The following is a 19,408-nucleotide window of genomic DNA, read 5'->3' as shown; positions in this document are numbered from 1 at the left end:
TCGACGTTAGAAACGTATATTTGCGTTTTAAAACTAATCATGCTAAGGAAAAAGCTAACATAACTTTTATTATCAACCTTATTATTTTAATGGAAAAATGTCATATTCACAAATGTAAGTTCATTAAAAAAAAACCTTCCTTTACTGGTGAGCTCAAGCAATAACCTCCATCACATTTTCAAACAACCAGAAAGCGATTAAGACTATCAATAAAACTTGAATTTTTTTTTGTAAACTTATAAATTCCCCCTGGCGTATAATATAAATGTGCTTTATTAATTGCATTTTACCATGAAAAACTGTTTTTGTATTGTGAAACAAAGTTTTGAATAAAAAAACAACAACTAATCATGCAGTGATTTAAGTTTTTCTTTTTCCTGTTTTGCTGTCAACCCCTGGCGTGTGTGACTGTTTGTGTATTAATGTTGTATACACACATCTCTAAGTGTATTCAAGCCTGCTTGTTGTCAATAAAGACGTTTAAATAAAAAAAAAACTAATCATGCGTAGACTTTTTGTTGAAGGGACTTCCCTGTTTATCACGATTGACATAAAAACTGACTGTAATTGTTGTAGTTTACATTAAATATAATTATATATCAGTACTTTCGATGGAGTACTGATGAGGGCAGTTGCTGTCTTATGACATGTCTGAAACATGTCCCATATTCAGTCATTTTAAATATGAATTCTAAAATTGTTATAAAATATAATATGTATATAATAATGTATGTATATTCAAAACAAACTAACAAAAAGTGAGAGGAAAAGTTCAATAGAGATGTTCAGTCAATTAATATAACATAGTACATTCACTATGTCCTCTCAAACTGAACATATTTTATACATATCTTTATATTTTTTGCTTGTTTTTTTTTTTATTTAGGATTTTTACCAGTACGCACTCTGATAAATCACTAAATGAACACAGTGTCAGATTTGCTAGCTGACATTTTATCAACAAATTCATTATTCACTTTAAAAAAAACAAACATATAATTAAAAAACAGACAGATTATTCAATAATTAAAAATGAATCAAATGTCAACTAGGAATCTAAACAAATCACAATTTATTCATATCTTTATTGGCAATTAAAGACAATGTTTTTTCAAATGTCATGGCAATTGCACATCCATAAGTTTGACAAAACTGAACTCGTTTACAAACCTGCAGCAAATTAAATAAATTACCTGTCAAGAAAACAGTCTGTGATTGAACAATGAGCGGAAACAGAAGTAAACTGAAGAGGAAGCTTTAGCGTGCTTCTCCTGTAAGGCAACAATTCAGACGTTTCACACACAGCCACGCTTCACAAATGATCAAACGTTATGTACAGGCACTTATTCACTTCATCACCAGTAGTCTTTAAATTATAGCTGAGCTGGAAACATTAATAAAAAAAAAGAAAGTAAAATAAAGTAGGCATTGAGGTCTGAAGAGGTCCCAGAACTTCCAGCAGTGACACATTCATTTCAGCACAGAAGGCATTCTCTGGTAAGAGTGCAAATGATTTTAGTTTGGCCAACAGCACCACAGAAACACCTTTTGGCACAAGGCACTGAAATCAAATCAAGTTGTATGAAGATATAAAAAGGTGCATCTGTTTTGGTACTTTGCATACTGTATGTCGGGAGGTGAAAATGTACGGAATATGCCTTTAAAGATCAAGCTACAGTATCTGAAACTACACAGGACAAATATTTTCAAAGGTAAAAGGCCGAAACAGATTAAAGCTACGTGGCAAAGAGCGACTCTCCAAGGTCCAGGAGTGTGTGTGTGTGTGTGTGTGTGTGTGTGTGTGTGTGTGTGTGTGTGTGTGTGTTTAAGTGTGTGTGTGTGTATGTGTGTGTGAGAGAGAGACAGCGACGGATGCTTCACTCGGACTGAGGCACTGAGATCGAGGGCCCTTTGGGGTCGTCGAAGCGGTCCATGGTGTTGAGCTGCATGATCATGTGCAGCCCGTAGACGAAGATGAGCAGCATGAGCAGCCCGGTGATCAGACCCATCCAGATACCGGCCGTGAAGAAGCCGGCGCAGTCGCTGGCGTACGAGAAGTTCGTTCCGTTGGCCAAACCAAAACCCTGAATCTGCACACAAACAAAACAAAACAAGATTAGAAAGAAGAGATTTAGAAAGACTTTATTGTCCACCGTAGTGGAAATTTGTCTTCGGCCTCTCCAAGACAACAAAGCATAAAACAATCAAAGTGCTCCACAGCATACGGTACACACAAAAGACATAGAAACAGGAAACAAACTGAATGTTGTGCAAAATAGTCACAGACAACAACAGCCCTCTAATGCCCTCTACACACTGTGCGATTTCAGCAGTCTTATGAGACTATTGCATGACACACTGTGCGACATGCATTTAATAATCTTTGGTACGACGTCAAGTTTGACGTGTGCAGACTGTACGATGATCGTTCTACTGAATCGCAGGTCGCCCGCTCCCCGTGAAGAGGGAGAGAGGGAGGGGGGCTCCCTCCCTCTCTCCCTCTTCACACACAGACACAAGTCACAGTACCGCCAGTTGTCCGTTATTTAAAAATGAAATCACGGCCTGTATTGGTACTAGAGAACATCACAGCAGTACCGTCACCTAATGAGAGCACATCTAAACGAGGACGAAGTCACCTCTCCCGGCGTAAACACGTCAATATTCTCCGGTAGGCGACCGCTTCTCATCATAGTCCGCACATGGGTTTTTTGTTTTTTTTGGACAGAGTTTCACACACAACTTTTCTGATGGCTGTATGAGTCTGTCCATGTTCCTCCTCTTTCTGCGACAGTAAAAAGGAATATACACCTCTCCAGACATGACAGGATATCGTTTTTTAATTTAATGACTATTTACTCTAAAATCAGTGCTCGTCCCTGTCACCTGCGCCACTGATAGACGTCCATCAGCTGATTAGTAGACGGAGGTCGTAGCAGTTTTCTGACACTGTCAGAATTTAATCGCAGGTCGTCTTTGGTCGCAAGACGCTGACAACGGCCGTCGTAGAGCCTGTCTCACTGTGCGACGTAAGACGGCCGATTTAGAGCTACGACCAAAGATTTCGCCACGATTCTCCTACGATCCGCCGTCTTTCGTCTGCGACGGGCGAAATCGCACAGTGTGTACAGGGCATAAGGGGGTTGCCAGGTGCAGTCAAATGATCATAACATATTCAGAGCTTGTATAGCCTGAGGAATAAAGGATTTCTTTAAAATGTTCCGGTGTAACGGAGTTAAAAGATAATTTGATTCCACTTGCCATAAAAACTCACCACACAACACTGGAACTTGTTTTTCCTATGGTAATTAAATGCATCGCCCCTGTGGACTAGGGGTCGTGCACCCCGGGGGGGTAGCCGCAGTCGGACGATGCTGTTTCCCTGGTAGGTGCAATTACTTTAATTTCAATACTAAGAGGTGGTTTAAGTTGTGTTTCTTAAGCATGTAGCTCCCGAACAGTCGAGCACGTCCTTTTCCATAAAGTTGACGGTGTTTTTCTATTATTTCTGTTTACAACATGGCTAGGGTTACAGTGTTAGCTAACCTAAACCTAAAGGTTTTATCTGGCGAGTGAGAAGAGTTTGTACCTGGAAGTCGATGAAGTTGAGCCTCCATGTGGACGTGTTGCTCGGGCTGGTGGTGGCGTTCCACAGCAGCAGCGCGTCCCTGAAGCTGTTGACCGACTGGCAGTGGAAGGAGTACTCCGCCGGGGCGTACACGCCGCGGCCGCCGGAGAACGAGGCCGTCTGCTCGTTCACCTGCAGCTGCACCGAGTCCAGACTGAACCAGTTCCTCGCCGACACCGGGTAGAACCGCTGACTCATGGAGAACCTGACGATGCAACACAACACACAACACGTCAATGTACACAACACGCAACTAGTGTCTATTACATACTGGAGACTGGTGCTTATTGCTGTTAAAGGATAATTTCCGTTTTTTACAACCTGGACCTTATTTCTAGCATAAAATACGATCATTTTACTCACTCAGAAACTTTGGTGTCATTTGGAGTTGTTTTGACGAAATTAGCCCCAGTGGAGCGGCGCGTATATCCGTATAATGCGAGAACACGGGGCAGCGCAATGCAGCCTCTAAATAACACATTATCCGCCGCAAAACTTGTTCATTTCGCCAATATTTTGTTATGATACACTAGTGCTATTCCCCTCCGAGCCTGTGGTGGCATGTTAACAACATGCTGCGCCTGTAGGTTGACCTACTGACCTCTGACCTGGATGATGTCATCTCTGAGCGCCGCGCGGCTCATTCTGATAATAATCATTCTGCTTCGGCATTCGGGTCCATTTTTATCTCAACTAGCCGGAGCTTTAGTGAGTCCAGGTTGAGGAGAGGAAGCCTGTGGAAGCTGAACTTCATCCAGCTGCTCATTTTGTTCTGACAAGTCAGAAACACGCAGAAACGAACCATAGCATTAGCCGTAGCAAGTTAGCCGCGCCGCACCGCGGTCGGAGATGACATCATCCAGGTCGGAGGTTAGTAGTCAACCTACAGGCGCAGCATGTTGATAACATGCCACCACGGGCTCGGAGGGGAATATCACTAGTGTATCATAACAAAATATTGGCGAAATGAACGAGTTTTGCAGCAGATAACGTGTTATTTAGAGGCTGCATTGGGTGCCCCGTGTTCTCACATTATACAGATATACGCGCCGCTCCACTGGGGCTAATTTCGTCAAAACAACTCCAAATGACACCAAAGTTTCTGGGTGAGTAAAATGATCTTATTTTATGCTAGAAATAAGGTCCAGGTTGTAAAAAACGGAAATAATCCTTTAACAATTTAACAAAAGAGCAAAGTTAAAACACCTTTTTAGCTTGGCTTTTGATTAGATTTTACTTATAGGTTTCACTATTTTATTAGTTTACCCATCCTTTTAGTTTAGTTTAGTTTTAGTTTAATACGTTTATTTGTATCAGGGACAATGTACAAAATAACATTAGTCTCGAGATGAGACGAGATGCCTTGTACCGTTTATTGCATTTATCGATTTTTACTGTTTATTTAGTTTTTTATTATTATTTAATTAAATTGAATTTTGTATTCATTTTTACTTTTAATCTTTTTAGTCTTATTATGGTACAATTTTAGTTATTTTTTATCATTTTATTTAATTATTTGGTTTTATCCCCTGGTGTTTCCTCACGGCAAATTGTAGAGTAAGATAGCGCTTCAGTTGCCTTCTTTTAGGCTTTATAACTGAGTGTGTGCGGGTGTATGTGTGTGTGTGTGTGTGTGTGTGTGTGTGTGTGTGTGTGTGTGTGTGTGTGTATATATATCTGCGTGACTTTGGGTTTTATTTTTGCTTTGTTTTGTCTGCTTTTATGGTGTAAAGTACTTTGTGCTACATATCTTTTGTATGAAAAGTTCTCTATGAACAAAGTCTGATTGATTGATTGAATTACAGGTGCATCTCAATAAAGCAGAATGAATGAATCAATGTGTATCATTGTGTCATGCATGAGCTTACAAGACACTACGAAAACAAACCAGGAACAAAAATACAGTTAAAACAACCAGATCCTCAGGAGGAATCAAAACATCTTTACAGTTCAAAACCATTAGCCAAAAAAAAGAAAAGAAAATACCAAGCTTCAAAGGAGTTGATTGAAGATTAATTCAACAAACTATTCTGTCTTCTTTTTTGCATATCTGCATATAAGTCCCTAATTTTGGTCTTGATCAAACATGTTCAAACCATTTTTATTTTCAAATTTCAGATTTAAATGTCATGAAAAAGTTTATTTATGTCAGTAATTTAATACAAAAATGTAAACTAATACATTATATAGATCCATTACACACAGAATGAAACGTTTCATGTCTGTGTTTATTTTTAATTGTAATGATGATGGTTTACATTTAATGAAGACCTAAAATTCAGTATCTCAAAAAAATAAATAAAACATTTTTAATAGGGAAATATTGTCCTTCTGAAAAGTATGTCCATCTAAATGATCTCAACAAGGAAACCAAATAATCTAAAACTACCTTTATATTAAAAAAACAAAAAACACAGCCAGTTTGTTGAGTAAAAACAGTTAAATAGTTGATTACGTTTTGTTTTGTTGTGTATTATGGATTTATTTTCTGTAACCTGGAACTATCAGAGGAGTGAGTTGATCTGTTGCTTTTTATTTCTATTGAATTATTTACTTTGGAATGAAAAGGAGCAGAGAGAGGATTCATTTTATATTATCTGCTCCTCAAGATAGTGAGTTGACATTTTAATTACTTTATTTTTATTATTAATGAATGAAATAAATGACGGTTTGTTTAAAATCAGAATGAATTTCCTTACCTGAGTAAATGGCCTGTTGGATAAGTGAGGACCAGTCTGAAGAGAGAGAGAGGAACACGTTTTATTTCCAGTCTCATCTTGTGTATTTTGTGTTATTTTCTAATGAACCCATAAAGTAAAACGTGCTCACATGGCGCTGGTGTTGTTGCACACCGACCCGGCCGTGGAGGGCGTTTGGGCGCCGAGGTCGATCCAGCTCTCTGGGCTGGACACGCTGACGTTGAGGTTCTGAGCCCAGAGCATGATGCACGGGCCGGACGTGGTGTTGAACGTCAGCGGCGGCTTCACGACGGGATCGGCCGACTGCAGCAGAGAGCGACCGACGGACCGGTCCGACACCGGCAGCTCAGAGATCACCTGCAGATAAACATTACAACAGGGTTCCTACACATTTGAAATTTCCAAATTCCATACTTTTTCCAGACCCTAATTTCCAGACTTCTCGGTAAAAATTAGTAAATAGTTGTGCATTATATAAAAAAAATCATGCATTTAATCATTTGTTTTCATTATTCTGAGTATGTGTATGCCATTATGTAACCAAATAATTTCCAGGAGATTGTAGCTATAGGTAGCGCATACAAAAATAATTAACCCAGATAACTTCAGATAAGACCAAACCCAGATAAGTATTAAGATAAATATATTTCCATACAATAATTTCCATTTTTCATACTTTTCCAGACCTGGAAATGTATAAAATCAAATTCCATACTTTTCCATACTTTCCATACTTGCGTAGGAACCCTGTTACAAGTATTAAAAAATGATCCAGTTGCATCTATCTATTTATTTATTTATTTATTACACAGGTCTTTTAGTTCCTAATATTGGTTCTTAGTAGTGCTGTCATGATACCAACATTTTGGTATCGGTATCCAGGGTTCCTACACATTTGAAATGTCCAAATTCCAGACTTTTTCCAGACCCTAATTTCTAGACTTCTCTGTAAAAAAAATTCTAATAATTTGTGATATTTAAGTAAATAGATGTGCATAATATATAAAAAAGCATGCAATTTATCTTGTTTTCATTATTCGGAATGTGTATGCCATTATGCAACCAAATAATTTCCAGAAGATTGTAGCTACGTACAATAGCGCATACAAAATAATTAACCCAAATAACCTCAGATAAGACCAAACCAAGATAAGATAAATAAAATAAATATATTTCCATACAATAGTTTCCATTTTCCATACTTTTTCAGACCTGGAAAAGTATAAAATCAAATTCCATACTTGCGTAGGAACCCTGGGTATCGGTACCAACATGTTTTTCGATTCTTTTCTGTACTTTTCCAAATAAAAAGAGAATATAAAAAATGTCATTATTGGCTTTATTTTAATAGAAAATCTTAGACACAATACACGTGACAATATGTTGTCATGGCGATGTGGTATTGTTTTACTTGACCTTTTTATTTTATTAACAAAAACGACTGTGTTTAAGGCATACAAAGTTTACAAAAAGTCCTGAAAAAGCTTGAATATAGCTAACTTTAATTTAAGTTTGTGCCTTGTGAACAATGCAATCATAATGTTCTATATTCATATAACACTTTATGTAACACTCAAATAAACAAGATCTTGTGGTTTAAGATCATTTATGTGTCTATTCATTGATTCAGTCATATACCGCAATCCATTTAAATTGAAAAATGTTGCTTCTTGTGTCAAATATTGATATGCGATTAATCAAGATTAATTAATTACAAAGGCTTTAATTAATTAGATTAATTTTTTTGTAATCGAGTCCCACCACTAGTTCTTAGATTATTTATTATTGTCTTGGTCCTGAGAAACACTTTCCTTTCTCTGTGTCTTTAACACGTAGAAAGACAAATAAAGAATCTGAATCTGATGGGAGTGAGATCATCTTACCTGTGACTGTCAGCTTCACACGGCATTAATGTAATATATTATACTATAACACATGAAACTACATCATATCACACTAGACTACAGTATATTGGGTTGTTTTCTTATAGTATATAATATTATATTATGCATAATAATGTCATATGGAACTATATTGACTTGTACTGTGTAAATATGACTAGTCATAAGCTGTTCCAGTCAATGTTATGTTCTGATTTATTTATTTATTTATCTATTTAGATACGTATGGCTCATTGTTGTCACATTATTTCACTGTTTCTTCAACTAAAAAAACCAAACCAACAGAGAAGATCTTACCCGTGACGGCTGCTGTCCGGTGTATATGGCCGTGTACGGGGCATTTTTCTCTTTCATGATACCAAGAACTTCCCCAATCGTTTTATCTGTTGGGAGCAAAACACAGTCGAGTTATTTAACGCACGTGTCAAAAAACTGGTGTTTAGAAAAGAAATGAACAGCCAACACTCACCATTCTTGTGTAGGACCTCCCTGCAGGACTTGTGTGAGCTATAAACAATAACAGGGTCAATACAGGAATCTTGAAGTTAATTTTAATACCTTTTTAAGACTTTTTCAAGACCTTCTCAATATATTTTAACACCTCACCCCCACTTCAAGCAGTAACCATTTACATCAGTGACACTTTTAATTCAACAGTTTTAGTTTGTGATAAAGACTATAGACCACTATGATACAAAATAATTCAAAATAGGCTGGGAGAATAAATCAAAGGCAAAGTTTATCAAAAGAAAATAAATAAATAAAATTGCTCCACTCTCCAAAAACAAAAACAACAATCTTCTTTTCTTTTTTTATGTAGCGGTTCATCTTTGTTTTTTTATAAAATGTTTTTTTATAAAATGAATAAATTCACACACTTTCACAATGTTTTTTACGACTCAAACTCTTGGAGCTAATTCAGAAAAAATACCTTCAATATTTAAGACTTTATAGAGTTGTGAAAATACTTTTTTAATACTTTTTAAGGGTCTTAATTAGGGTTGCAAAAGGGTGGAAAATTTCCAGTAAATTTCCGGAATATTTCCAGAAACTTTCCATGGGAAGTTAAACTGGGGAATTTTAGAAATATTCCAAATTGGAAACTTTCCTTGGGATTTATGGGAATTTATGGGAATTATTGGGAATTTATGGGAATTATTGGGAATTTATGGGAATTAACTGGGAATTGGCGGTAATTTAAACAAACTGTATCATATCCAAACATAAATGTTATAATGTTAGTAATATTTTGTTTTGTCATAAGCAGACATCCATGCAAAATAATACAATAAAAAACATTTCAACAGATTTATTTGTGAGTAGAACTTTATCAACTTTTAATTATTGTATGAACAATCAATTATTTTACTGAACAACAAAAACATGATGAATGTTGAGTAAAATATTACTAACCCCCCCCACAAATAAAAAAAAAAAGTAAGCAGTGTGCATGTGATTGAGGAATAGCATAGATATTCAAGTGTACTTGCATTAAATCTGGTTGTTTTAGCCAATATTATGCTACAATATATTTCCCCCAACTATATTTAAGTTCCCTGTTAAGGGCCAACCTTCAATTTTGTAAATTTCGGATTTATTCCCGTTTATTCCCATATATTCCCGTTAATTCCCATATATTCCCATGGAAAGTTTCCAACTTTGAAAATTCCTGGAATTTTGCAACCCTAGTCTTAATTTTCCCAAAATTGATTTATCACCTTTTAATACTTTTCAAGACCCCGCGGATACCCTGAATAAAACATGTTAATTTTACTTTGTGCCTGGTTCAAAAGAAGAGATAGATGGAGAGAGAACAATACTTCCACTCGGTGACAGATGCAGATGCAGAAGAGAAGAAAAGCCAGAGCTCACCCAGCGCAGTAAGGCAGGTTGATGAGCAGCAGGTTGCTGACGGACGTGTTGATGCTGAGATGAGACAGAGTTTCGGCGTCGACGAGCAGCGGAGCGACGCCGAGCTGATCCTGGAGCAGCGGCAGCACGGCCGAGGAGCCCGACCACGCCACGGCCGGGAGCAAGATGGCCGCCGAGGACCGGAGAGCCGCCTGGACAGAGAGGAGAGACACAAACACAGCTTCATTTAAAGGGATAGTTCAACATTTAGTCAAATTGGCCCATCACCATAATCCCTATAGTCATAGCAGTAGGTTCGTTACCTTTAATTGTTGGTGCAAGCTGTTTTTAGAACGGCAGAGCAGAGCCGTGAGCTGCTCAGAGCTACGCTACGGAGGCTCATTATGGGATTTCTTGGTTTCCCTCATCAAACTCATCAAATACACAATCCAACAACTCCACAACGCTCTGGTGGACAAGTTGTGAGCTGCACATTCACCACGCTATGAGATAATAACACAACGTTACCACACAGAGTTGTTGTGAAATTTTAACTTGAAATAAGTAGAAAAATCTGCCAGTGAAAGCAAGTTTTTTGTGTTTTTCAATCAGATTTTTCTACTTATTTCGAGTGAAAATCTGCTTGAAAGAAGTAAAAAGTGTCTAAAAACAAACTGCTTTTAATGTATTTTAAGTAGAGTTAGATTTGTTTTGACTAGCAATGCAGTGAACAAAAATGGTTCAAATGACTTAAAACCAACATGAATACAATATAAAAACTATATATAGGGCTTAGATATTTCTAAGATTGTTTATCTCATTATTTCTCACTCACCCTTTTTCTTATTATTTACTGTAGTACTTTAACATTTACTCTCTTGGTACTGAAGTACAGAGTTGTTTTAGAGGGAAATACAGAGACTGCTTGATGAAAAACTGTCCCTGAAGGCAACGTGCATCAGAGGTTTTGCATGAATTTCCCTCTAAAACAACTCTGTGTGGTAACGTTGTGTTATTATCTCATAGCGTGGTGAATGTGCAGCTCACAACTTGTCCACCAGAGCGTTGTGGAGTTGTTGGATTGTGTATTTGATGAGTTTGATGAGGGAAACCAAGAAATCCCATAATGAGCCTCCGTAGCGTAGCTCTGAGCAGCTCACGGCTCTGCTCCGCCGTTCTAAAAACAGCTTGCACCGACAATTAAAGGTAACGAACCTACTGCTATGACTATAGGGATTATGGTGATGGGCCAGTTTGACTAAATGTTGAACTATCCCTTTAAGAATAATGTGTGTGTGTTATTAAAAAAAAAAAAAACCTACCTCAATGTTTTGGAAGGCACTGTCCTGTTTGTCTCCAAACGCTCCACCGAAGACCGTGAAGTCATCTTTGCTTAACTGAACACAGATAAAAGAATAAAATATGACAAAACATGCAGACATGTGGAAATAAAACACTAACTTAAAGGACAGTTCCACTCAAATCCAACCTGGGGTTTGTTACCTTCAAGAAAGATTATAAACAAAGGAAAATGAGCTCTGAGATGCAATGTTTTCTGTGTATTTTTGGGACCAACGTGTTAATAAAGTAGGTTAAAAGTGAAAAAATAATTATCAGATCATATCGATGAAGTTGTGCTGAAACAAAAAAGATACCAAACATGGGCTTTTATGTGGTAAAAAACAGAAAAGGGTTAAACTTAAATCAGGGCCATTATTAATCAGTTTAAAAAAGCAGGAACATGAAACTCGGAGAACAAACCGGAGCGCTGGATGTGTAAAAGAGGAAGTGTGATTTGGGAAGTGAATAAAGAGACGGTTACACAGCGTCTCGTGGGACGGCAGAATAACTCCAGCTGCAAATGACTCACTACTGCCTCGGTTTACACAACGACTCACATCAAGGAGCTGAATCCTGTTCACCCTCAACTTTAAACTGTTTCTGCAGGTTTATTGAACTTCAGACCTTAATAATAATGTATAAAAGCAAAGAACAGATCATTACCAAAACATTTACAGAACTTGTTCAAGCTGGAGGAAGAGGATAAAACAGACTGAAGCTGGATTTTAAACACACATCTGCAAGGCTAAGCTTAAAACAAATGTGTATTTCTGTTGCAGGTGTAAAACTATGGCGTTCACAAAGCAAGGAACTGAAAAGTTGTACAAGTATGTCTCAGTTTAAGAAAATGTTTATAAAAGAAAAGATAAGCGCCTGCAAAAAAGAAGAAGGATATAGACGAGTGGTGTCCACTGCTATTTTGCTTGTTGTTTCCTTGTTTTTATTATATGTTTATTCTTCTTTAAAGGGACAACGAGGAGTTTTGGAAAAGCGAAGACACTACATTTATGAGCCACCATAAACGGAGATTCGGCGGCGTTATTCTCATGACTCGCCACGAAACCGAAAGTAAAGAAACGCTGGTCGGCTCGCCCAGCATTTCCACCACCACTAATAATAACAAAATAACCATAGAGACAAAACCATAGATTTATCTAAAATGGACCATTAACAAGTGGTAACGGAGATTCATCCACATTAATATCAGACTTTTTATAACCAAATAGAAACTCCTGGTTGTCCCTTTAATTTTTTAAATAGAGTATAATATTGGTGTTGATACTAAGCCAATGCAATTATAACAATAGAGAGGAGCAGGTACTGTAAGTTTTTCTTCATCCTGCTGCTTTTCATTCATGGTGACAAGACAAGGCAATTTTATTTGTATAACCCGTTTTTACCACCAGTTTGTCTCAAAGGTCTTTACATCCCATCATAACAACATCCTCTGTCCTTAGACCCTCACATCGACATGTGTACATTATGTAAATATGTGCAACCATGTTGTGTAGTATGTGAACCATGAATGGAATAAATCAAAATGAAATGAAACTGAAACTGACCTTGTCCTGCAGGAACAGCAGCAGCGTGCGCGGCGCGGCGCTCAGCACGGCGCTGAGGTCGGAGGTCAGCTCATCCACCGAGGTGATGTGACCGGCTGCAGGCGGGGCCAGCGCTGGTAACCTGGCAACCAGAGAGGACGACCACAAAGACAAACGGAGGTTAATGCAATTATACAACAACAATAACAACAGGTGAGAAGTTCATTCATCAACCGGTGCATCACAGGTCTGGTTGTGGTGGATGTTGCCTGGTGACCTTATGCTACACACATGTGTATGGACACACATTTTATGAAATAGTGCTTAATACATAATTACATCTATGTACGCTAAAATACCTTGGTCCATTTAGGGGGGCAGGGTATTGTTTTAATGTGCCATATTTATATTTATCTATTGATTTACTGATTATCTATTTATTACTTGTGCACTTTACTCTGTTTTTATCATGTACTGTACTGGGTGTATGTTGTGTGTTTTTATGTCAGTGTGTGAAGCCCACTGAAACAAATTCCAATCAACAATGTTGTTGACGAAACTTAAAATGTGCAATAACAAAATATGTGCAATTGGGCAATGTGCAATATCCATTCAGCACCTTGGTGAAGCAGCATTTAGCTGTTATGCTGCTCACAAGTGGAACAAACTACCAGCAGAACTGAGATCAGCCCCAACTGTAAACACTTTTAAATCCAGGTTAAACACATTTCTCTTTTCACGTGCTTATAGCTGAGAACTTAAAACTACATCTATTTTATTTTATTTGCTCTTGCTTTTAACTCTGTTTCTAGTGTTTTGTTTGTTTTTATTCTGTTTTATGCTTCTTCTTTTTTTATGTTTAGTCTTTATGTAAAGCACATTGAGTTGCCTTGGTATGAAATGCACTATATAAATAAAGATGACTTGCCTTGCCTTATAACTCTAGCACTTTAGCACTTTAGCACTTAAATCTCATTAGCACTCTAGCACTTTACCATTCAAGCTGTTCCACTTTATTCTCATCCTCGGTCTCATGAGTCATTGTCTGTCTGTGATGTTACTGTACCCGTCACGTCTATTGTTACTCTACTTTTTACTATTAGTACAGTATATCTCTGTATTATAAATGTTAAACATCAACCTGCCGCGGGACAAAGGATGGAAATCAGCTGATGCTATAATCCTATTATCTACATGATGAAAGTGTCTATTGATATGTAGCCTACTGTCCCCTGATGTTTTATAATCAAAATAAAATAAATGCAAATACTGCTGTGACTATAGGGATTATTGAACTATCACTTTAAACCCAAAGGAAGCTCTGATTTCCCTCTGACCCCAAACACAACACACTGCTGCATCATCCATGTCCATAACCCTCTGTGTGTGTGTGTGTGTGTGTGTGTGTGTGTGTGTGTGTGTGTGTGTGTGTGTGTGTGTGTGTGTGTGTGTGTGTGTGTGTGTGTGTGTGTGTGTTATGAACAGCAGCTCCAACACCTATGTGGTAAATGTGGTGGAGAAACGATAAAGCAGTCTGATAATGACCTATTAAAGTTTCATAATTAACAAGATAATAAACTGAATTCAACTCCGCACAGTTAAACTTTCACATTAAATGACAATAAATAACTGTCTTTATATGACATAATGTTTGGTTACAAATAAAACAAGTTAAACAAACTCTTCTAGATTAAAGGTGTTAGCATTAGCATCAGAGCTAACTCACTGAGCCACTTCTACGTGACAAATAAAGAATAAATAATAAACTTTTACCCCTCGCTGGACCACAGCAGCAGCGGGACTTGGGATGTGGAGTTCACTGCGCTGAAAACAGACAGGAACACGGCGATAAAAGCTGTTTGAGGCGCTTTCCTCCAGCTGCTCGGTGCTGCTGCCATCTTTCCTCTTTTCTCTTTCCTCTGTTTCCGTGAAGGAGCTCAGGTCACGTGACACAGACCAGCTGACCGTCATGTGCCGCTCGTGCGCTACAGATGAGACGCGTCACTTCCGGTTGCTCCTTTTCCTCCAAGTCGTTTTCTCAAAATTTTCCTCAGACTCCTCTCTAGAAATCTCCACTTCAGCAGCACTTACAGACACCAAACCTTCCAGTTTGATCCCTTTCTATATTCTGAAGGTTTTTACAGAGGGGATTGTTGATATATCATTCACAGCCTCATTTATACAACATTTTACTCCTAAAAACACGGCGATATTTGAATTTTTAGGGCTGGTGACAGTATTTTCTCATTTACAGAGTGATAAAAAGAGATATCCAAAATCCCCTCTGTAAAAACTTCTGACTCTAGTATGTCAACTAAATAAAACAAGAATTTTGAAAGTAGCTTTTATCCATTGTTCAGATTTCGGTTCTGGAAATATATGCAAATTAGCGCATATTTAACGAGATATTGCCTAATTTACATATTTAAACATACAATTTGACAAAACTTGTAATACAAAAAATATTTGTCTTAATGTAAGTGATAAACTTGGGAAGTTTCATGGTGATATCTGTTAGTTAAGAATTTTACCCTATTCACCTGTGGTGTCTCCTCAGGCTTCCTATCCATCTTGGACGCCATCTTGAAAATAACACCTTTCTAGTGGTCAAATTTTGGTAAACTTTTAGTATGTTATTTAGGACATCTAATACTATAAAAAACAGCTGAGAAACCTTTTGTTAGAATTTTTTTAGGGTTAGGTGTTTTTTTTTTCATATATGCACCCGCCTATAATGTCTAAACTGTAAACTCTTTCAGAACATTCCATGTAAGGTCCATTATAGTATTGTTATTCTTGTGTTTTTTTCTACCTGTATATTTTATTTTATTTTATTTTATTTTATTTATTTACTTTGTTTTATTTTTGCCTCTTTTTCTATGTCATTCAGTCTATGTGATATGAGTCCCCTGCTGTCATGTATGTTCTCTGTTCTGTGTTTGTTTAAAAATGAATAAAATATTGGATAAAAAAAAAAAAAACTTTCTTTATTAAACATGTAAACATGAAGAACAAATACAATGACATACTCATTTCTGTCCATATGTGCAAATCAAATCACAGTGAAAGAAAAATCACTCCTCCGCTTCTGCATTACATAGGAAATCTAAATATTTTCTATAAAGGTTTAGTTTAGTTTAGTTTATTTATTTATTTCATTCATTTATCAAGCATAAAAACAAAAAATAAAATGAACAATGACAATACTGTAACTCTTGAATGAAAGGGGGCAGAAAGAAGTGAACCCTTGTTACAAAGAATTAATTCACAAATTAGATAATTAGTACCTACATCCAAGCAAAGAAAAAATGGAAGTGGAAGAAGAAAAACATCAACAAACAACGTTTACAACAAAAGTGACATAAAATAAATTGATTTCTATTAAGTGTTGACATGCTACATGCAGTATAGACACATATATAAATTTACTATCACATGCGCGCATATACACAAATACATAAACAGGCTGAGTACCAGAGCCTATAGATAGTATAAAAATTAACACATGAAATAAATAAAAGAAGTAATCAAAAGGAAATAAATAAATAAAATACAAATAAAAGGTACAAGGGGTTCATCACAACTGAAGCATTTCCATAAGTGTATATACATACAGTTTCTTAGCTTGGGCATTATCTATTTACTTAGCAAACAGACATTTATGTAGGCTATGTAGTATTTTGATGCTATAAATGAATTATTTACCAAAAATTCAGTTTTTTTTTATTTTTGAGAGTTACACCTATTTGAATATCTCGATAAGAGAAGAAATCTATTTCTATAGATTTGGAGGGAAGCAGATTGTGAAGATCCCTCCATACATTCTGAACCGCTCCACACCCATAAAACAAACGCTCTGTAGTTTCAACATTTGTATTATATTATTATTAGGGCTGTCAAACGATTAATTTTTCTAATCGCGATTAATCGCATTTTTTCCATAGTTAACACGCGATTAATCTCTATTAAAAATATTATATATGGCGCTTTGGACTTTCAACACTCCAAAGTGTTATAATCTCTAGACAAACAACTTTTAGACCAGACCTAGTAGGCCTAGTACCTAATCATAACACATGATGCATGAAACTCACACAGAATTGAAACAAATTGCATCCAGTGGAAATTGCCCTTTACTTTGCTACACCTCTGCCTGGCCATGTGCATTTGTTGACAACAGAAGCCGTCAAAAAATCAATACATCGCCACGTGCATTTGTTGACAACCGATGCTGTCAAAAAAATCAATACATGGCCATGTGCATTTGTTTACAACAAAGCCGTCAAAAAATGAATGGATGGAGCTGTGGATATATGTTAGACTGTGTATATTTGTGTAGCAACCAACTTGAAGGTGCCTTACCACCACCTACTGGACTGGAGGTCCCACACTCCAGTCCTCCAGTCCAGCAGACAGAGGACAAAATGGGCCGCGATTAACAGCGATTAAAAAATTTAATCGCGTTAATTTTTTTAATTAATCGCATCGCGATTAACGCGTTAACTCTGACAGCCCTAATTATTATTATTATTATATTACATGTATGACAAGTTTTAGAAGTATAAGTGTACAAGGCAACTGTCGTACAAACACAGAATGCTCGAGGTAACTAATGCAGTTTGGGGAAAATAACAAAAAATAAAAAACATAATAATGATAATAGTGCAGGAATCAAATAAAGAGAGCAACATAGAGAAAATAAATGAATGAAAATAAAATAATTAAAGGGACAGTGTGTAACTTCTCCTGTTGTCTATTTGGGAAAGTCGATTATTTGGTTCAAAAGTCTGTTTTTCATTCGTTACACTGATGCTGCATTCACCTGCAGTCGGGCAGACGGCCGCCGCTAACAAACCAGATGTCATTTTAGTCACAGAAGTCCAGAGGAAGACGGTAAAACAATACCACATCGCCATGACAACATATTGTCACGTCACGTGTATTGTTTTGCCTCGTGCTGACGGACCACTTGTTTATTTACATAGAGGCTTGTTTATGACGTTACTCTGCTGTCTGCCCAATTTCAGGTGAATGCAGCATGAAAAATACGACTGAGTTGCTTGTGATATACAACCACAACGCTAGATGGGAGGAATTCCTACACAATGTACCTTTAATAATGAAAAACAATAGATCACAGGTCAAACTCATTACATAAGGCTAAAGCTTTTAAAGCCTTGGAGTTTTTGCAATAATGAGATGTGTCCAGATATGATTTACAGTGAGAGATGAAGATAAAAAAGTTGGGTTTTTGTTTTGTAAATTTGCTGGTGTGTAGCCTATATGGATTTTTGCTAACAGAATAAAAAGGTTGATAATAAATAGTTTCTTCGTGGGTATTTTCTTATCAAAAAGACCAAATAAAAATAAATTCAATTTTGATTTTAAAAGAAAGGGGTATCTAATTTTCTATTCAAATAGAGGTTAAAGGGACAATCCCAGAAGAGATGACACAGCAATTCATCTGTATGATGACAGAAGCAACAGAGAGGTTCAGCATGTGCTATATACTTTACAATAGTTGAGTTAACAGAATAACATCTGTGCAATATTTTCTCGCACCTTATTTGAAACAAAAAAAATAAAAATCCTATTTTTTAGGCCTTTTCTCAAAAATTGCATATCCACAATAAAATGAGTGTAATATCTCTGCAACCACAAGGTCTATTTGAATAGTTTTGGTGTCATTGTAAAGGAAACTGAACAAAAATTTAATAAAATGAATACCCCCCCCAAAAAAAAAAAAATCCTGATATTCTTATATGTGGAAACTCTGAACAAACACAAAACAAAATCACACAAAAATGTTGTTTGAAATTAATGAATAACCCATAAATGACAGTGGTTTTAACCCTCCTGTCGTCCTTGGGTCAAATAGATCCAATCTGTTCCCTTCCTCCATCCTTCCTTCCTTCCCTTCCTTCTTTCCACATCCCTTTTTCCTTTCCTTCTTTCCTTCCTTCCCTTTGTCCTCATTTCTTCTTCCTTCCTCTTTTGATCCAATTGACCTGATCTGTTCCTTCCTTCCGTCTTTCTTTCCTTCCCCTTTCCCTTCCTTCTTTACTCCCTTCTTCCTTCCCTTTTCTTCCTCCCTTGATCAAATCTGTTCCCTCCATCCTTCTATCTTCCCTTCCTTTTCCCCTTCCGCTTTCCTCCCATCTTTCCCTTTATCCTTCCTTCTTTCCCTTCGTCCGTCCGTCCTTCTTTCTTTCCTTCCTATCTTCCTTCCTACCTTGACCCAGGAGAACAACAGGACGGTTACAGTAAATGCAGGTGTTTTGTTTTGCAACATGCATTTAGCTACAGTGAACAATAAACATATATTCTACAGCTTCATGTGCTGAGCTTTGTGTTTTCTATTTTTCTATGTAGTGTTTAGTGGCTGCTCAGTAGTGTTTTTAATTTTGATTGACTCGGGACACGATTTGACAACATAGTTCAGTTTTG

The 19,408-nt window shown here is 36.9% G+C and overlaps 1 protein-coding gene across 1 annotated transcript; it reads right to left on the bottom strand.

Annotated features, from left to right (window-relative positions):
* Window positions 1–1,065: 1,065 nt before the first annotated feature.
* LOC310988658 (V-type proton ATPase subunit S1-like) lies at window positions 1,066–14,866 on the bottom strand. The gene is made up of 10 exons (XM_083975340.1): window positions 14,735–14,866; window positions 12,983–13,103; window positions 11,402–11,476; window positions 10,101–10,291; window positions 8,698–8,735; window positions 8,526–8,611; window positions 6,458–6,684; window positions 6,328–6,363; window positions 3,590–3,833; window positions 1,066–2,090 (listed from the first exon to the last, which is right to left on the bottom strand). Exons 1-10 carry the CDS (start codon window positions 14,857–14,859, stop codon window positions 1,878–1,880), a joined length of 1,356 nt encoding a protein of 451 aa, XP_083831466.1. The 5' UTR covers window positions 14,860–14,866; the 3' UTR covers window positions 1,066–1,877.
* Window positions 14,867–19,408: the final 4,542 nt, after the last annotated feature.

The sequence above is a fragment of the Trachurus trachurus genome (genome assembly GCF_905171665.1).
Source record: "Trachurus trachurus genome assembly, chromosome: 7".
Taxonomy (NCBI): Eukaryota; Metazoa; Chordata; class Actinopteri; order Carangiformes; family Carangidae; genus Trachurus; species Trachurus trachurus.
Note: the sequence above shows the minus strand (reverse complement) of the source record. Positions and strands in the feature narration are given on the sequence as shown.

Excerpts from the sequence above, each read along its gene's own strand:
- LOC310988658 (XM_083975340.1), bottom strand. The coding sequence starts at position 14,859 with ATGGCAGCAGCACCGAGCAGCTGGAGGAAAGCGCCTCAAACAGCTTTT. Across the intron at positions 8,612-8,697 it reads GGAGGTCCTACACAAGAATG|ATAAAACGATTGGGGAAGTT; the intron begins GTGAGTGTTGGC and ends TGCTCCCAACAG. Across the intron at positions 3,834-6,327 it reads CCAACAGGCCATTTACTCAG|GTTCTCCATGAGTCAGCGGT; the intron begins GTAAGGAAATTC and ends TTGCATCGTCAG.